Genomic DNA, 17,362 nt, shown 5'->3' on the forward strand with positions numbered 1-17,362 from the left:
CAGCAAAGAGATAAAACCAGTCAATCCTAAAGGAAATCAACCCTGAACGTTCATTGGAAAGACTGATGCTGAAGCTGAAGCTCCAAAACTTTGGCCACCTGATGCAAAAAAATGATGCATTAGAAAAGACCCTGATGCTGTGAAAGATTGAAGACAGGAAGAGAAGGGGATGACAAAGGATGAGATGATTGGATGGTATCACCAACTCAAAGGACATGAGTTTGAGGAAACTCTGGGAGATGGTGAAGGACAGGGATGCCTGGCGTGCTGCAGTCCATGGGGTCACAAGCAGTTGGACACAATTGTGTGACTTAACAACAACAGAGCTATATCAATAAAATTGCCAGTATTTTGGAACTTTACAAAATAATCTCATAATTCAACTGGAAAAATATATAGGGGAAAATAGTAATGAAAATTATGGAAGTGAATAAGGATTGATGACCCATGATACACAACATTAAAATGTGTAATAAGGCTGTGATAATTAAGATAGTGCTGTCCTGGAATAAGAGCTAGCAGACTAATGAATCATCTCACATGTCCAAAAACAGATATGTATATACGTGTATGTATAGACACACACACATGTGTGTGTATTGATCTAGTTTAAAGGGAACAAGGGAAATAAGAGGGGAATGGGTAGCTTATCCCCACTATTTCCGATCACAGGCAACCATTTTATTGTGTTCAATGCAGATACTTTAGTTATGTATGTATATAATAAAAGAGGTATTACATTATCCATCCTAATTCTTGATTTGCCTACTGATCTTAAAATTTATGAAAGCTTCTATGTGAGACTCTACAAGTCTATTACCTGAGACACAAGCACTCCATGGTGTGCATCCAACACATTTTGGCTATTGACTTTCTCAGCAATAGGCTCCCAGATTGCCTTGATGTCTTACCATCAGCCAACTTCTGGTAGAGTCCAGTGACATTAGTCAACTAAGCTGGGAGATTTGAAATCAGTTAGAATGGCTGATCTTGACTCTTTTGTTACTGTTGAGGACTTGCATCTTCTTTTGGTCATGAGTTTTCCCTTTTCTAGTGTAAGAACATTCCCCTTGGCAAAGATGCATGTGCCATGTTTGGAAACTGGGCCATACTCGGTGGCAATTGTGTTGTCTTCATGGCTTGGCTCTGTGTGCCGTTTGTGATCAGCATCCACACACCCACTTTTACACACTGGAAAGCAAGGTATGTTTTATAAAACAATGTGTATTTTAGGGTCAGTTCAATCAGGATTGGAATCTCGTCTCTGCAACCCAATACCTTAACCAAAGCATGCAGTCTTCCTATGCCTCATCAGTTTTTACATCTAAGTTTTTACATCAGTGAAATGCTAATAGCAATACCTTGTTCATTAGGGCATAGTGAGGCATAAATGAGATAGCATATGGCAAGATTACTTACTGTTCTTTGAAGACATCAGGCTGTTTTTTGAACACATCAGATCATAGCTCCAGTGGCATTTGCCTACAAAACTCCTATTCGGGTCATTTCTTTACCTCCTTCAAGTATTTGCTCAAATCCCATCTTCTTAATGAGTTCTGCCCTGATCACCATAATTAAAATTGTGAACTACTCTTCTACTCTCCAACTTTTCCTTTTTCCACAGCACTTTTACCTTCAAAGACGTTAGAAAATTTAAGTTTATGTTTATTGTTACTGTCTGGATCTTCCCTGAAGATCCAGATCTGTATTTTGTCTACTAATGGATCCTAAGCACTTGAAACAGTACCTGTTTCCAGATGCTTGAAGTTCCTGCTAAGTAAACATTTGTTGAATGAATAGTTACAGTTAGCACTATTAAAATCAGAGTAGTCCTGAGTCCCATTTTTCACAATGCCAGAATGGATGCTTGAGAAAGTCAGCCTTTGGAGAAGACAAATACCAGACTGAAGTCTGGGTGGGGTTGAGAACTTATTCTCAGTTACTGTGTAAGAGACCAGAGGTCCTTGGGGGATTTAGTCAGGCAGAGTCACCCTTGTTTGGAGTAGACACTTCATAAAGGCCTACTGGCTGGATTTTGGAGATGGCATGCATTTCTTAACTTTGAACAGGGAGACATACATTTGTGCCTTAACCGAGAAGAATTTATACCTTAAGTTCCATGACCAAATGAGAAATGTCCTTTCTTGTCCATCAGCCCAACAACTTGGAAAAGAGCTCAACTTTTGTCTAAAAGTCAGCCTGGAAGCTGATCCTTCTGGTAGCTGAAATGAAAATGGAGTGCTCATTAGAAAGGGTTTTCAGGATCCCACGTGAGCAAAGGAGGAAATGACCAATGAAATGACATTCCTCCTCCCCCAGTATCAGAAGAAGGCTGGTGCAACTGCAGGTCACTGATGACTTGGCAGTCAGCTCCGCTCAGAAAACTACTAGGAAAGAGAGGTCCCAGGTGAGGGCAGATGCTGGTGTCTGTAGGGTCCATGGAATCTGTGGGCTGTTTGAAAACAACAAGGAGTGTATGAGTGTTACAAGGAGTGTTTCTCTTCTCTCTCAGTTGCCTTCTGCTCCTCCTGTGCCACTATCAACTCTCTTCCTTTCTTCCCACCCCCACTTCGCTGCTTTCCTTTCCTTCCTCTGCCACAGTTCCTCTGCTCTAGATCAGTGGAAGCCTGAAAAAAACACAGATGGCAGAGCCTGTCCCTCAGAGCTTCTGATCCGTTGCTGCTGGGCTGAAGCAGAGAGCTTGTAGTTCGAACAAGTGTCCAGCTGGTTGCTGCAGCCACCAGTCTGGGGTCCACAATTTGAGAAGCCCTGCTTTACTGCCTGCTCCCTCTTTACTCAGCTTCTTAGTATGTTTATCTACTTCTGCCTCCATCTCCTCTCTCTCACTGTCTTGGTCTCTCCTCTGTGTGTGTGCTCAGTCACTCAGTCATGTCCTACTTGTAGCAAACCCATGGATTTTAGCCTATCAGACCCCTCTGTCTGAGGAATTTTCCAGGTAGCAATACTGGAGTGGGTGGCCATTTCCTCCTCCAGGGGATTGAACTCATGTCCCATGCATTGGCAAGCAGATTCTTTGCCACTGAGCCAACTGGGAATCCCAGTCTCTCCTCTATGTCCTCGTTAATTTCTCTGTGTGCTGCTCTGAGGTCACCGGTTCCTCCTTTGGTAACTTAGAATTGTGAACAGGTAGAGAAGGAAACCCCAGGTCCCATTACCCAGCACCCTGAACCCCAGGCTGGACTTCTGTCTTTCCTTTTCTCCCTGATGCTCTTTATAAGCCCTGTGCCAAAGCCTCTCTGTGAGGGACAGTGACACCCTGCATGCCCAGGTGGGAACTAAAGCTCAGGTCCTTCCATATGGCAGACCTGTACCTTTGTTCCTTTCTCCCACAGAGAATGCCTGGGAATCTTCAAAGAGCTCAGAAGTGGGGGAAGAGATGAGAGAAAGTGAATCCATTAAAAGGCGTAAAAGTTGACAGTTTCAAAAATAATGATCTGGGTTTCCTCTTATTTAAAACTACCCAGATGCCCTGCTGCTTCCATTGCTGTTGCAACTGACACTCAGCTACATTTGGAATTAAAAATACATAAGTGCTTTTTGAAAGAGCTGCTAATTTGAAGGTCATTAGAAGCCAAAAACATATTTCTTTTATTTATTAAAAAAGGCATGTAATAAAGCTATTAATATTTACTCTCCTCCTGAGCTCTGGCATGCTGACTCGTTCCAGCTTAAGCTGCTTGCCTCCTCTTGGCCCCCAGCAACATGTCCTTTGGTGGCCTTTGCGTCCTCACACCTGCCCTGTATCTTACAGCTGCCTGGAGGCCTCCAGGACCCAGAAGAGCCTGTGACTCACAGCTGACTGGGATGGATGTAAATTGCCATTAGAGTTGGTGAAATGGCCCCGTCTTCCAGGACGAGGACATTTGCTGGCAGCTGTTAAGCGCTGATGGGTTCAGAGGCACTTGCCTCGATAATGAGAGTATTTGGGATAATTTCCCCTGTAAGCTGCAGCTTGTGTCCTCACTAGCCCTGGCCTGTGTCACAGCAGCCAGGCAGGCAGTCTCCCCTGGGGCCTGCTGTGATGGCCAACAGTCAGGCTGGCACTTGGCTCATCATCCTTGCACGTCTCCAGGGAGCATTGCACACCTCGCCCAGCCCCTCAGGCTGGGGTGGCCCCGGCTTCAAACCACTGTCACTCACTGCAGCCTGGACTCTTTCTTTGTGTGTGCACATCACTCTCTTGTGTTTCTCTGTCTCCTGTGGCTTCCAAAGAGCTGGTCTCACCCCACAGCCCCGCCTCCCAACTCCCTCTCCTAAGCTGTTTTATGAGGGAAATTACTAGAAGACCAGTCTGTCAGCAGCTTCTCTGCAAATCCTACTTGCAAAAGGAGGAGGGGATGAGGAGAGAAGCGGGGGGTGAGGGATGCAGTGAGGGTGGGGGTTGTGGTTGCCATAGAAATAGAGAAATGCAACTGACAACTGAGAAGCTCTGCGGAGCAAAGGAGAAGGAGGGGAGGGTGACGAGGGTGAGAGGAGCTGTTGATCGATGGGCAGTTGCATAATATGTGTTTGGAGGAAGGAAGATGTGGAGAGAGGTCTCCATCTAAGAGTGCAGATCCTGCCAGAGGGCAGGGATGACTACAGAATGCAGTCACCAGACCTAGAGCAAGAGAAACAAGTAACACAGGGTCTGCAGAAATGCACCAATGCCATGGGTACCAGCCGGATGCCCTCTACGCCAGTTGTGGGACTAGCCACCAGCGTTCTGGTGTGGGTGAGGTGGAGCCTTATGTCAGCCAGGGGACCTTGGGATTCCAGCTAAAAACCTGATGTGTGACCAAAGGAGACACAGTTGTGCATTCTGCTTTCACTCCTTTTCCCTGAGATTTATTCCTTCATTATATTAAAAAAAAAAAAAAAGCCATTTTGAGCTTACTTAACCAATTTTATCTCATTGCTTTTATTTCTTCTAATTACTATATGTATGAGGCAACCAGTTATGCTGGAAGCCATGTGGAGGCTGGGAAAGGGACACATTCCCCATGGTATATGAAGAGTGTAGGTCTCAGCGAGGCTTTAGGAATGGTCTTGGGGCCTCAGAGGCTGCAGGGGTGGGCCAATGGCTCTGAGAGCCAGGGCCAGGAGCACACAGCATCTGGGTCATCGGAACCATTTCCATCGCCGCCAATGACAGGGGACCTCACCTAGGAGGGTGTGGGCTGCTGGGGGCCAGACTTGCCTAGCTGGCCTGTCTCTGGAGCACGTCTGCTGCTCCCTGTATGTCCAGAAATGGCCAGCTTGTCTCCTGCCAGATCCCTCATCCAGGAGGCCAGACCTTCTGAAGTCAGTCTCCTCTGCCTCCTTCAGGACTCCTGCCCTATGACAGCACCTCTCACATCATTTTTCTCCACTCCTCAACTAGAATGTTAAGTGCCATTGGAGCAAAGAGTGTGCCTGTGTTATAGGGATTCAGTAAAGACATGTGAGTCAATGAATTCATAACTTTGGTTTAACCACTTCGAGACCCTTTTTGAGTCTTAACTGCATCACTCTAGAGTAACCTGCTTGGATGTCTCTGCTTTCCCCTGTCCCTCTATTGTTTGCCTGGAGAAGGCCCCATTCTTTTCCTTAATCCCTAAGGAGAGAGATTCCCTGGGATGACTCTTCCCTTTCCTGATGCCTCAAGACCAGGATCATTTTAACACTGACCATGAGCATCTGCCTTTCACCATTCACAGCAATGTTCTGAGAAATGTGCTTTGTTTCCATCTTTCTATATGACGGGTGCTAATAAGCAGGGTGAGAGTCCAGTAAGAACCTCCTGAAATGGGCTTTCCAGGATGACTGTAAGAGACCACTAATGAGAATCCCAGGATCAGGATGTAGTTGGGGAGGCTTTTGTAAGTATTTTGGATTCCTGAACTTTACCATCGCCTCCCTGACTCCAGCCACTGCTTTTCCACCCACCTGAGGCAGGTTGCATCCAGGCTGGCCTGACTCCAGAGCAAGAGTTCTTAACCACTAGCTAGACCAGGCTCAGCAAACTAATACCTGTGTACCTTATGTAGCCCTCCACCTGTTTTTGTAAATAAAGTTTTATTGGAACACAGTCATACCCACTCATCTAATATAATTTATGACGACTTTCATGCTACAATGGCGGAGTTGAATGGTTGTAGCAGATACCATATGGCTCACAAGTCTAAAATATTTTTTTCTCAAGCCTTTTACAGAAAAATGCTACTATCTCCTGGATTACATCTACTGCAGTAGATTCTAGAAGAGATGCTGAATAGTCTTGCTCTCTGGTTATCCACAGGACTCAGAACCACAAACAGTTAACTAAATCTCAGCACCATATGACAGTTTGCAAATAAGACCAAAGGAATGATGTTCACTCAGATGAAATCAGCTGTACAGTTATGCCCCCTGGGCCAGACAAGTTAATGCTTGGCAAACTGCCCTTTCTGTGAAACATCCCAGCAGGAGCTGAGCCCCATGGTGGGAAGAAAACAATAAAAAAATTGTTAATTGTTAAATTGAATGTCAGAGAGAATATCTTTCAAAGTCGCAGTTGGCAGTTTGCATTTGGAAAACATTAGATTGTGAGTAAGGCTGGAGGTCACCAATGAGGCAGAGGGGCCCTTCCCCAACTGGGCAAAGTGGATGCAAGGCTGGATGCCATCTGCTCTGTTCTGCAGGGGGACCCGTCACCAGGTGCCCTGCTCAGCTGCTGCGTTTTCCTTCAGAGAAAGCACAAATAAAAGCATGTGAGCAGGGCAATGTAAACACAGTTCTAAAGAGTTGTAGTAAACGTGGCCCAGCTTTGCACCTGTGGTGAAGTCACTTCAAGAAGAATCAGTGTAATCAATGAGTATTGTTGGTCTTTTGGTTTTCTCGGTTGGAAGCAACTGATGTCAGAGGTGCATGGATTCAATTATTAGTTCACTTATTCAACAGATTTACTGTGTGAGGACTCTGCCCCAGGCCTGCAGGTTCAGCCATGAATAAGACATGCTTCCCAGTTTGGCAAAGCTCCCAGTCTGGGAATGTGGGATACAGATGCATCAACAGACCATTATAATACAGAGAGTGAGCATTATGATGGTGAGAAGCGCAGGGAACTGAGGGGCCCCAGAAGAGAGGCAGCTGACCATGTGGGAAGCCTCTGGGATGCCTTCAAGGGGAGCTGAGACTCAAAGCTTGGCCAGGAAGCAGCCAGGTGATACGAGGTGGGCCAGAGCATTGTTCCAACTTGGAATCTCAGGACAGACAGCAAGGCCATGGGTATCAGGGAAAGGGTCATGCGAGATCAGAGCAGGGGGTTGGAAAATGTGAAAAATATGAGGAAGATGCATAGGTTTCCAAACTTCCATTTCCTAAGTCCCTCTTTTAAGCACTTTGCCACGTGTACATGCTTGCTAAGTCACTTCAGTCGTGTCTGATTCTTTGCAACACTATGGTCTGTAGCCCACCAAGCTCCTCTGTCCATGGGATTCTCCAGGCAAGAGCACTGGAGTGGGTTGCCATGACCTCCTCCAAGTGATTTTCCCACCCAGGGTTCGAAAGAACCCTTATCTGTTATGTCTAGTTGCATTGGCAGGCAGGTTCTTTACCACTAGCGCCACCTGGGAAGCCTAAGCACCTTGGCTATATCCACATATTAATTACACTGTCATTTAGTTACTCTTTCTTCTTAAAACCAAGGCATAGTTTTACTTAAATAAATTTATTTTAAAAGGAAAGTTGATGGTATCTGTGAAATAATATAGTATGTATTTTATGCACTGCATATTTTTTCTCTATGCATTAAAATAAATGTACGACTATTATGAGTTTAAACAATTTAGACACGTAAGTTCTTGCCAATTGATGCATTCATGGAAACCCAGCAGGTTGACCTGCTAGACTGCATTTCAGTCACAAGAAAATCTCTGAACAGTTACTAGCTGAAGAAAGCCCCTCATATGGACCAATAGGCCCAGAAACTGGGTTTTGATCCAATGAAGAGATTTGGTTTAGAACCAGGAAGGACGAGAGCAGGCAACGTGCCTAGGCAACTTATTGAAGGCATTTCCAGAATCCAAGCCTTGGTCCAGGATGACAGGCAGCCTGGGAACCCACTCAGGAGCAAGGCAAAGTTCAGTTTCAACCTCAGCAAACATGCGAGGTGAAGGGCAGAAATGATTAAGATGACAGATACAAGCAACTGTGAAGTTCACACAAACCCCACATCCACAGAGGTTAAGGATTGACCTTATCAGAGGCAAGAAGGCTTTTTACAGCAAACCTCAGGCACTGATTTGATTTCTATTTTTAGATCATGTTCCCAAATCTCTAGACGCAAAACAGATACCAGGCAACATTTATGGAGCCCTCACTAAAAATCGGAAATTAGACTGTGTGAATAATGGGGGCCCTCATTTCCTCCTCACAGAAACCTTGTGAGGTAGAGAATATGATCCCCATTTTATAGACACAAATCCTCCATGTGTCAATAAGTCACCCGTGCTGAGTATCAGGATTGGGACATCCAGTAAGGAGTTCTGGGAGGACTCCTCACAAAGGATGGCAGTGTGCTTGTGAGTCAGAGAACAACCTTCAGACAAACAACCTGTGTTGAAATCCTGGCTCTTCAGTGTCGTCTAGAACAAGTTGCTTGAACTTGAGCCTCACTACTTAATTCATTTTCAAAATACGTATAATAATACCAGTTGAATAAATACTTGGTGTGCATGGTTCATAGCAAGTGCTCAAAAATAAAAATGTAGCAATAGTAGTAATTGCTATTACCAATTATATAATTTAATTTGTGATTATTATTTTTAAGAACTTCTCAAGTGGCCATAATTCCGGCTTCACCCTAGGAATACCTCCTCTAATTAGCTGATAGAAAGACTCACTTTAAATTCTAAATGAAGGATACTCTCTGCTTTTACACAGACTGAAGCATGACGCTGCTGCTAAGTCGCTTCAGTCGTGTCCAACTCTGTACGACCCCATAGACGGCAGCTCACCAGGCCCCACCGTACCTGGGATTCTCCAGGCAAGAACACTGGAGTGGGTTGCTGTTTCCTTCTCCAATGCATGAAAGTGAAAAGTGAAAGTGAAGTCGCTCAGTCGTGTCCGACTCCTAGTGACCCCATGGACTGCAGCCCACCAGGCTCCTCCGTCCATGGGATTTTCCAGGCAAGAGTACTGGAGTGGGGTGCCATTGTCTTCTCCATAGGAGGAGAGCAATCATGTTTAAAATAAAACCTCTTACCCATCGGAGACAGTTGGAGGGCTCAAACAGAACCTTGTGTATACCAGGACCAAGGGAAGGGAGCAGTGACCCCACAAGAGACTGAGCCAAACCTGCCTTTGAGTGCTTGAGGGTCTAGGCCTTGTCTCTAGCGCCATGGGTTCAATCGCGACTCTGGCGGTCACATAAGAGGCTACAGGAACCATGTGACTAGACTGGGAGGAGATGAGAAGGCGAGCTTGAGTTCTGCTAGAACTCCCGTCATTGCTCATTTCATTCACCCTCCAAACTGAATTAGAGCAGCTGCATTTTCAGTCACAACACCCATCCAGCAGCACTCCCTGCTTCTTGGGGCCTGACCCTCTCCATGCATCTTCCTGTCTTCTCTCCTCATGGGTTCCTTTTCATCAGCCCTTAAACATGCTCAAGTTTTTCCCACTAAAACATAACAAGCAAAGGGAGCTTCATCCTGCTATTTCTTTCTTTTTCTTCTTCCCTTCAAAGTCGAGTTTTTTGAAAGATTGTGATGGCCTCTCTGTCTTCAGTTCAGCCAGTGTCTTCTGTCACTGCTTCTGCTGAAACCGCCCTACCAAGACCACCCATGGCCTCCTGCAGCTAAACCCACAGCCAGTTTTCAATCCTTGCCTTATATCAGCCCTTCTTGGCAGCGCTGGGCCCTGGAGCTGCTGTTCTCTCCCTAAAAGGCTTTCCTTTGGCTCCACAGACATGGCACACTCTGGCTTTTCCTCGTTTCTTGCAGTGGCTTCATCCTGACCCCTCTGTGGGCCTCCATTTTCCAGGGCATCTTTTAAATATGGCTGTTTTCAATGCATCCACTTCTTTCCCCACCTTCACATCCTCATGCAGGAGACTCTTCCATTCCCATGGTTTTGCTGATCATCTAGAAGAAGGATGGCCCCCAAATCTATATAATCTACCCAAATCTCTTTGCTGAATTATGAACCCTGTGTCCAATGGCCCATCAGCAACTCAAATTCAATTGTTACCCCCTCTCTCATATCTTCCTCCTTTCATATCTTTTATTTCTGTGAATGGTATCAAAACCCACTCAGTTGCCCAAGCCACAAGTTTGGGGTGTCCTCCTCAACTCCTCCCACTCTCATCCCTGACAGCCAATCTACCTCTACCTTCTGCTGGTCTTACCTCCTTCATATTCCTCGAATTGGTCCACTTTTCTTCATCCCCAATGGTACTCCATACCCCCATCCAGACCACCATCAGCTCCTGCCTGCATTATTGCACCAGCCTCCTAACCAGGCTCCCAGAATTGAATCTAGTTCCTCCACTACATTTTCCATTTTGTGGCCAGAGTGATTTATAGAACATATTAATTCCCTTGCTTCAGTCCACTTTCCACCATTCGCACTTAGAACAGTACCCAGATTCCTTATGCCACATAAGACCCTTCATGATGTAGCCCCTGCCTACCTGTCCAGGCATCCACATCCAAAATCTTCTTCTCCAGCCTTGTTGAACAGCCAGTGATCCCACAAACATGCCACCCACCCTATGGCTTTCAAATTTTCATCCATGCTGCTACCTCCTCTTGCAAGGCGAGTTTCATCACAGACATCTCCCGCTTCCCGATTTTATAAGTCCTTTCCATCCTCAGTGAACCGCCTCACCAAGGCCTTTTTAGACCCTCTGGGATAATGGCAGTGCCTTTCTCTGGGCTCCCATAGCCATGTTTGTTTATTTCCCAACTAAAGTTATTTACAAAATTTAGTTCAGCTACCAAAGATGGTAGCTGGAAATTGGCATGGTAATCTGAGTCAGAAAACCATTTCCAAAGCTACATTAATTCATACTGTTGTTGCCAATATGAATTTAAAGATCAGAAAAGGAAACTGAAGTCTCATCGGAATGAAGAAAACCTCTCTCTTTTAGAACAGCATAGCATGGGCTCAGCATCTCGGTAGCGTAGACGTGGCTTATTTGCCCATCATTTTGTTTTTTGATTTCACCTTTTCCTGTTGAATGTGTGGCTACAGGAAATCTTATAGTGGCTTTAGAAATGTAAAACAACTCTTAGAAGAAATTCATAGGGTACAAGGAGTGGCAAAGATGAAATAAAGTTTCCTTGCTCAGGGAAGTCCTGCCCATCCTTTTTGCCAAATTTGACATTGTCCTGAAGGGACAGGGAGCTGGTTCTGCTTTCGGGAGGATGACCATTCAGTGTGTTCCTTTGCCTTTCCAGTTTGTCTTTACTGTCCCACAGACGATGTCGCTTTCATTTCTGCATCTGCGGAACTTCGTACAGTGACTGACACTCGGTGGGAGGCTGCTCTCCCAGATTGGTACTCTGGGGAAGTTCATGACATCGTATCAAAGATGCAGGGTTGAAAGGGGGCGTGTTAAACTTCACACAACTAAAATTAGAATAGCCTACAATTGATTGCAGTTAAGAGCAGGTTAGAAAGATTCCCACTGAATACCTAGCAATTTATTTCTTTAAAAGCATGTTGTTTAAGGTCATGGGCCTCTATAGGTGATGTAGGACATATTAGATTTTCTCAGCTCAAACTGATTGAAGTCACCCAATATGTGTGGAGCACCTTCCTGTGGCAGGCAGTGTGCTGGCTACAGAGATGAATAGGACGTGCTTCTGTGTCCACTCTCACTTTGGGGATCACTGGAAGTTTCTATCTGGGGACATTTGTGTGCCGGCCATGATTCCCAGCAACACAGGGCCCATCAAGGGCTTGTGATAATATGGTCAACCCAAGAGGGATGCAAATGTGGTGGGAAAGGAGAGAAAGCCTCTTCTTTTCTCTCAGGTGAGTGATACAGGTCTATCTGCCGCTGCCCATTGGTTGTCCAGCCCACCCACCCTGAGGTCTGCAGAACGTGTTGCCCCCACCCAGCCCCAACTCCCAGGTCTGATGCTCTCTGAGAAGGACCGAAAGTCTGTTCTTAGACCTCTGTGCTCCTGTTCTATTCTCTGTATGAAACTGCTGATCTCAAGAGACTCTTGGTGGTGATTAATTCAACATTTGATCTCAATCAACTTGAATGACTTCCTTCCTTTGATAACCTTTCTGTGACCTCAGTGACTCCCCTGTACCACCACCAGCCCCTAGCCCTATTGGTATTTTGGACAATATGAAACGTCTGGCTCCTTTTGAAAATGATCCTGTGACTTCTTTATGAACTGCAAGGTGTGGCAATGAACACAGGGCTCACTCTACAGGGATCTTCTTTGAGCCTTCTTGGTGGCAGCGAACCCTGGATGATACCTGTCTACTACTGGTACCCTCATGCTATGCTTCTCCCTTTACTCACTTTCACAGTAGGAATTAATCATGCTTAGTCAGTTGGTGCCTGAGCCATTATTATTTCAGACATGAAGTTCCCAGGCCAGCCCATAAAGGGCTCAGGAATGAAACATAGCATTAGCATCTTTGTTACCTGATGCTTTATAGATTCTCACCCTCCTGCCTGTCTCCCCTTCCTGCCCTGCCCATGCCCCTTGATATTCCTGGAGTCCTAGTCCTCTGTCCTCACTGGTTTCTACTCGCTTCACAAATGGATGATCAAGGGTAAATTCAAATTCTCGTTGGATTTAAATTATCCTAAGGGTCCTTAGTGCACTTCCCTGGTGGCTCAGACAGTAAAGAATCTGCCTGCAATGCAGGAGACCTGGGTTTGATCCTTGAGTTAGGGAGATCCCTGGAGAAGACAATGGCATGGCGACCCACTCCAGTATTCTTGCCTGGAGAATTCCATGGACAGAGGAGCCTGGCAGGCTACAGTCCACAAGATTACGAAGAGTCAGACACAACTGAGCAGCTACTACTACTACTACTACTAGGGGTCTTTGGTGTGAGCCCAGTGAACTGCTTCTACAGTTAACTTGGTAGGGGGCAGGTACAGGGAGGTAGAAGGAGGTGTATGATCTCAGTAGTATGTGTACCTGTTCAACATCTAAGAACTTCAGTGATTTTTCAGATGATGCAATAAGTACATGTCTGTAGATTTATCTATTCTATCCTTCATTCCTATCTTTGAGTATTGGAGAGGGGCAAGCAGAGGACACAGGGAGGTGAGGCATAATCTTCAAGGCTTTCCCACAAATCACTTCCATTCCAATAACTCCTGATCCAGGAACATGGATTAAGTGTCTCCCACCTGCCTCCCATGTCACCCCCACCCCCGTGACTCTTGGTGATTCAGGTGGCTCCCCTGGGAGCCACACCCTGGGCTGAACAGCACAGCTGTAGATTTCATTTCTTTAAGCTGGTTCTTAGGGCCACAGGCCGGAGAAGGCAATGGCACCCCACTCCAGTACTCTTGCCTGGAAAATCCCATGGACGGAGGAGCCTGGTAGGCTTCAGTCCATGGGGTCGCTAAGAGTCGGACACAACTGAGCTACTTCACTTTCACTTTTCACCTTCATGCATTGGAGAAGGAAATGGCAACCCACTCCAGTGTTCTTGCCTGGAGAATCCCAGGGACGGGGGAGCCTGGTGGGCTTCCGTCTGTGGGGTTGCACAGAGTCGGACACGACTGAAGCGACTTAGCAGCAGCAGCAGCAGGGCCACAGGCCACTGACTACTGTGCAAAGTGTGTTTTAAAGGAAGCATCTGAATTAGAATTAATTCTCCTCCATGGGGTGAGGCAGCCTAGCTGAAATTCGTAAGCCTGGGGTCTTGCTGTCACCAGCCTTCTCCTCAGGGACTCTTTTGACAGTGTGAGTAGAGTCACCTAGTGCCAGTGGGCACAGATGCCTTGTGCAGGAGACCAGCCTCTCCCATCCCTCATGCCCAAGAGTGAGAGGCTTCATTCCCCTCTTTCTGAGTAACTCGAGAACCTCGATGTCTATGAAGCCCCGAGTCAAGGGCTTTACATCTACTGTCACGGTTAGGAAGTCAGGTTACTGCAGTGGTTCTCAAAGTGTGGTCCCCAAACCAATGACATCAGCATGACCTGGCAACTTATGAGAAGTGCACATTTTCATGTTCCCCTCCTGAGATCTGCTGAATCAGAAAACTTGGAGGTGGGGCCCAGAGATGTGTGTTTTACTGACTATACCCTCCAGGTGATGCTGGAGCAGGCTCAGGTGTAAGTCCTGCTGGGATGGCAGGTGAGAGTGCGGAGTGGCTCACCATACCTGACTCCACCATTCTGTGATCTAGGGAAGGTCTCTGTCCTTCAGTTTCCTCACCTGAAATGGGGCATCTGCTAAAGGTTAATACAGGTAATGCACTTAGGAACATGCCTGGCATGGACCTGCACCACAGTGTTAGCTAGGCTTCCTCCAAGGTATTAAGTTACCACTAGCTGACTATTCACTTGAGGAGACTGAGGTCAGAGAGATTAGTGACTGCCATGCTCAGAGGGAGGGCGCGGGGTCTCACTCACCAGAGACACTCTGCATCATTGTAGACAGTTGTGTTCAGGCTTGGCCACACCCCTCCTACTGGAAACTAGGCAGAGGGTGCCTGAGCCTTGACTCTGTTGACCCCTCGTGTTTTCCCCTTGGGTATGTTGGATTCTTTCTCTCTTTCATGGGATCTTATGGACACACCAAAGGGCTTGTCGTGACCCTCACCTTGACCGTGCTTTGTCCACAGCCAGGAGGTGGAGGTGGACTGGCCTTGGTGGAGTCACAGTGAGGATGTTGGGTTTAGGAGGCTGCTTGAGAATGTGGTGACAAATTAGAATTCATTCCTATGGAAAACTGAGAATAGATTAGCCAAATTGCCTAGGCTCATGAGACATGGCGTGGATCGAGGTCTTTGGGGATAATTCACAAATTATGCATGGAATTGGTGAGCTATTAATGAGGGAGGTTCTCTCCTCTACCTGCTGTATGGCTGGATGGGGCCCCTTGCAGCCATATGCCAGTCTGCTGAGACAGTTTGGATCGTCTTCTCCCAGCAGCTCGTGAAGCAAAGGATGGAGCTTTCAGATAGGGCCCCCCTGCATCAGAGCCATACCCCCAGGCCTGTGAGCCTGTCTTAAGGGACTTCAAGAAGGTAAGTGTCTCTCCAGGTAAAGTTCCCTGAGAATAGGTAAAAAGGCTAATCTCACCTTAAATATGTTTGAAATTACCTAAGTGGGAAACCTAGCTTCTTTCACTGCCTCACCGCACCTCCCCCCAACACACACACACCAACTGCATGTTCACAGACCCCACAAGGAAGGGCCTGGATTAGTCTTCAGTGGCTTTCACAAAATTCACTTGGATGTGAAATCCTCGAATGCAGTGTGTAAACTGAGCTGAGGGCAGAGTCTGAGTTGCTGGTTATTATTTACGTTAATTTGCCCGTGACTTCTTGTGCTGTATATTGGAGGCTTTGGAGCCTCCTGTTTATTTGGCTCTATTTTGGGGTCACATCAGTGAGAGTGATTCTCACACATTCTGCTTCTTGGGTGTCGTGGGGTCTGGGATGTTCCCCCCACCCCTTATTAGGGGAAGAAAGGCAGTTATTAAGGATTCTCCCATACCATGGGGAGGGACCCGCTGGCGTCTGGGAATACACACTCTGACACCATTCTATGTAAACCCGGACATGCTTCTGCTCATTTTAATTAGACAGATAAAATTAGCAAGGAGATTAAGGTAAAAGGAGAAATTAAAAATATTTAAATGTTAGGTGGAATTTACAAAAGTGAATTGAACAATGAGGTACAGGAAGGAATGCAGAGAAACACAGACACATCTGAAACGTTCCTCGGATGCCACACAGCTCAAGCCAGTCCCCAGACGAGGGGAAGAAGAACTCTCTTCCTCACCTTCTTGAATTAGGTTCGGGGGATGTGGAAGAACATTCTCCAGAAACACCTTCCTTCTCCTTCTCTTCAGATGTCACCAAGAATAACGAATCAGTCAGTATCATTCTCGAATGGCCCACACTGCATCCAATTCAAACCACTCACCTGTTTCCTGTCTAATTGCAAGCTTTCCGGAGATTTTTCCCCTTTTCATTTTATTTTTCTCCCTACTCTCTCTCCCCACTGAGCCAACAGGCCAATGGGACCAATCAGAAAACCAGACCGACAGCATGCTCCAGCCCCTGTGGATTTTCCAGGGGCAAAGACTTCCCAGCTCTTTCTTGTTTGCATCTGTTACGAACAAGCAGTTACCTGATAACACAGACATACATAGGCGTGCCTTTGCACACGGAAACAGGTTTTTTTTTTTTTTTTTCCAATTTGTGGTTTCTTTTTCCTTTTTGCAGAAAATGCAAACAAAAGAAAAACAAGGTTTTCAATTGAAGGTACATCTCTTCTTCAATATGAAGACATTAATTGAATTGGTTGGATCCCCCATGCAGTGGTCAGCAAGGTCCTTTGGCAACTGACAGAACATCTGGAGTCTCAGGAGCTGGGGTTTGTTTGAAGAAACTTCCCTACACAAGTCATGAGCAAAGGGAGATGGATGTGCGGGGAGGGAGAGGGCTCGTGGGGAGGAGGACAAAAGGAGAAAAGAAAAGAACGTCATTGGTGAGGAAGAAAATGGGAAATTACTTCTGTTTCTTCCCTCGACCTCCTTCCCTTTCTTCTTGCCAGTGGATGACTCCAGCCCACCCAGGGTGCGAGCTGAGTTCACTCTTGGGGTCTTTGACGCTTATTGTTTTGTCTTCACTTCCACTGAACATCACCTTTATGTATTTTTATCATTACATATTTGGTTCCCCACGGCACCTTAAACGTGCATCTGTCACTGAGAAATGAAGGTTGCCTATTAGGAATAGGTCCAGCTTATTCTTCATTATGAGAACGCATTTCTCAGGTGAGAAGCCAGTCTCTCCAGAACATTCCACAGTGGTCAACCTCTGGTTCCCCTTGAGCCTAGTCCTTTTCCTTCCTCTCCTCCCCACAGAAAACAAGAGTTGTCATGCCATTGCCGTTGGTGACTGACTCATCTGGACCCTCATAGACAGAATGCTGTTCAGGATCTTCTTCTGATGACCTGCCAGGGTGACCCCTATTCTCAGGAGGTCTCTAGGAGGGAAAAAGCCACAAAGAAGGGACATTAGTGCTTTCCACTGGTCAGAACTCATCACAGAAGGTAAGCTTCTAATAATAGTGGGGTAGGCAAGAAAAGATGTTTAGAATCTAATATGCCCAAGTTTATCTGAGGCTGGCAAACATCTAACTCAATATTCCCTTTCTCAATCTCAATTTCTC

At 46.2% G+C, this 17,362-nt stretch overlaps 1 protein-coding gene across 1 annotated transcript in view; it reads right to left on the reverse strand.

The window, feature by feature from the left end:
- Positions 1-15,740: 15,740 nt before the first annotated feature.
- EPHB1 (EPH receptor B1) overlaps positions 15,741-17,362 on the reverse strand; it is a 462,138-nt gene continuing 460,516 nt past the window's right edge. Inside the window, exon 16 of the mRNA XM_070385976.1 lies at positions 15,741-17,176. Within this exon, the coding sequence (XP_070242077.1) occupies positions 17,068-17,176 (109 nt within the window). The 3' untranslated portion in view covers positions 15,741-17,067. The remainder of the gene's footprint in view (positions 17,177-17,362) is intronic.

Source organism: Bos mutus, chromosome 1 (genome assembly GCF_027580195.1).
Source record: "Bos mutus isolate GX-2022 chromosome 1, NWIPB_WYAK_1.1, whole genome shotgun sequence".
Lineage (NCBI taxonomy): Eukaryota > Metazoa > Chordata > Mammalia > Artiodactyla > Bovidae > Bos > Bos mutus.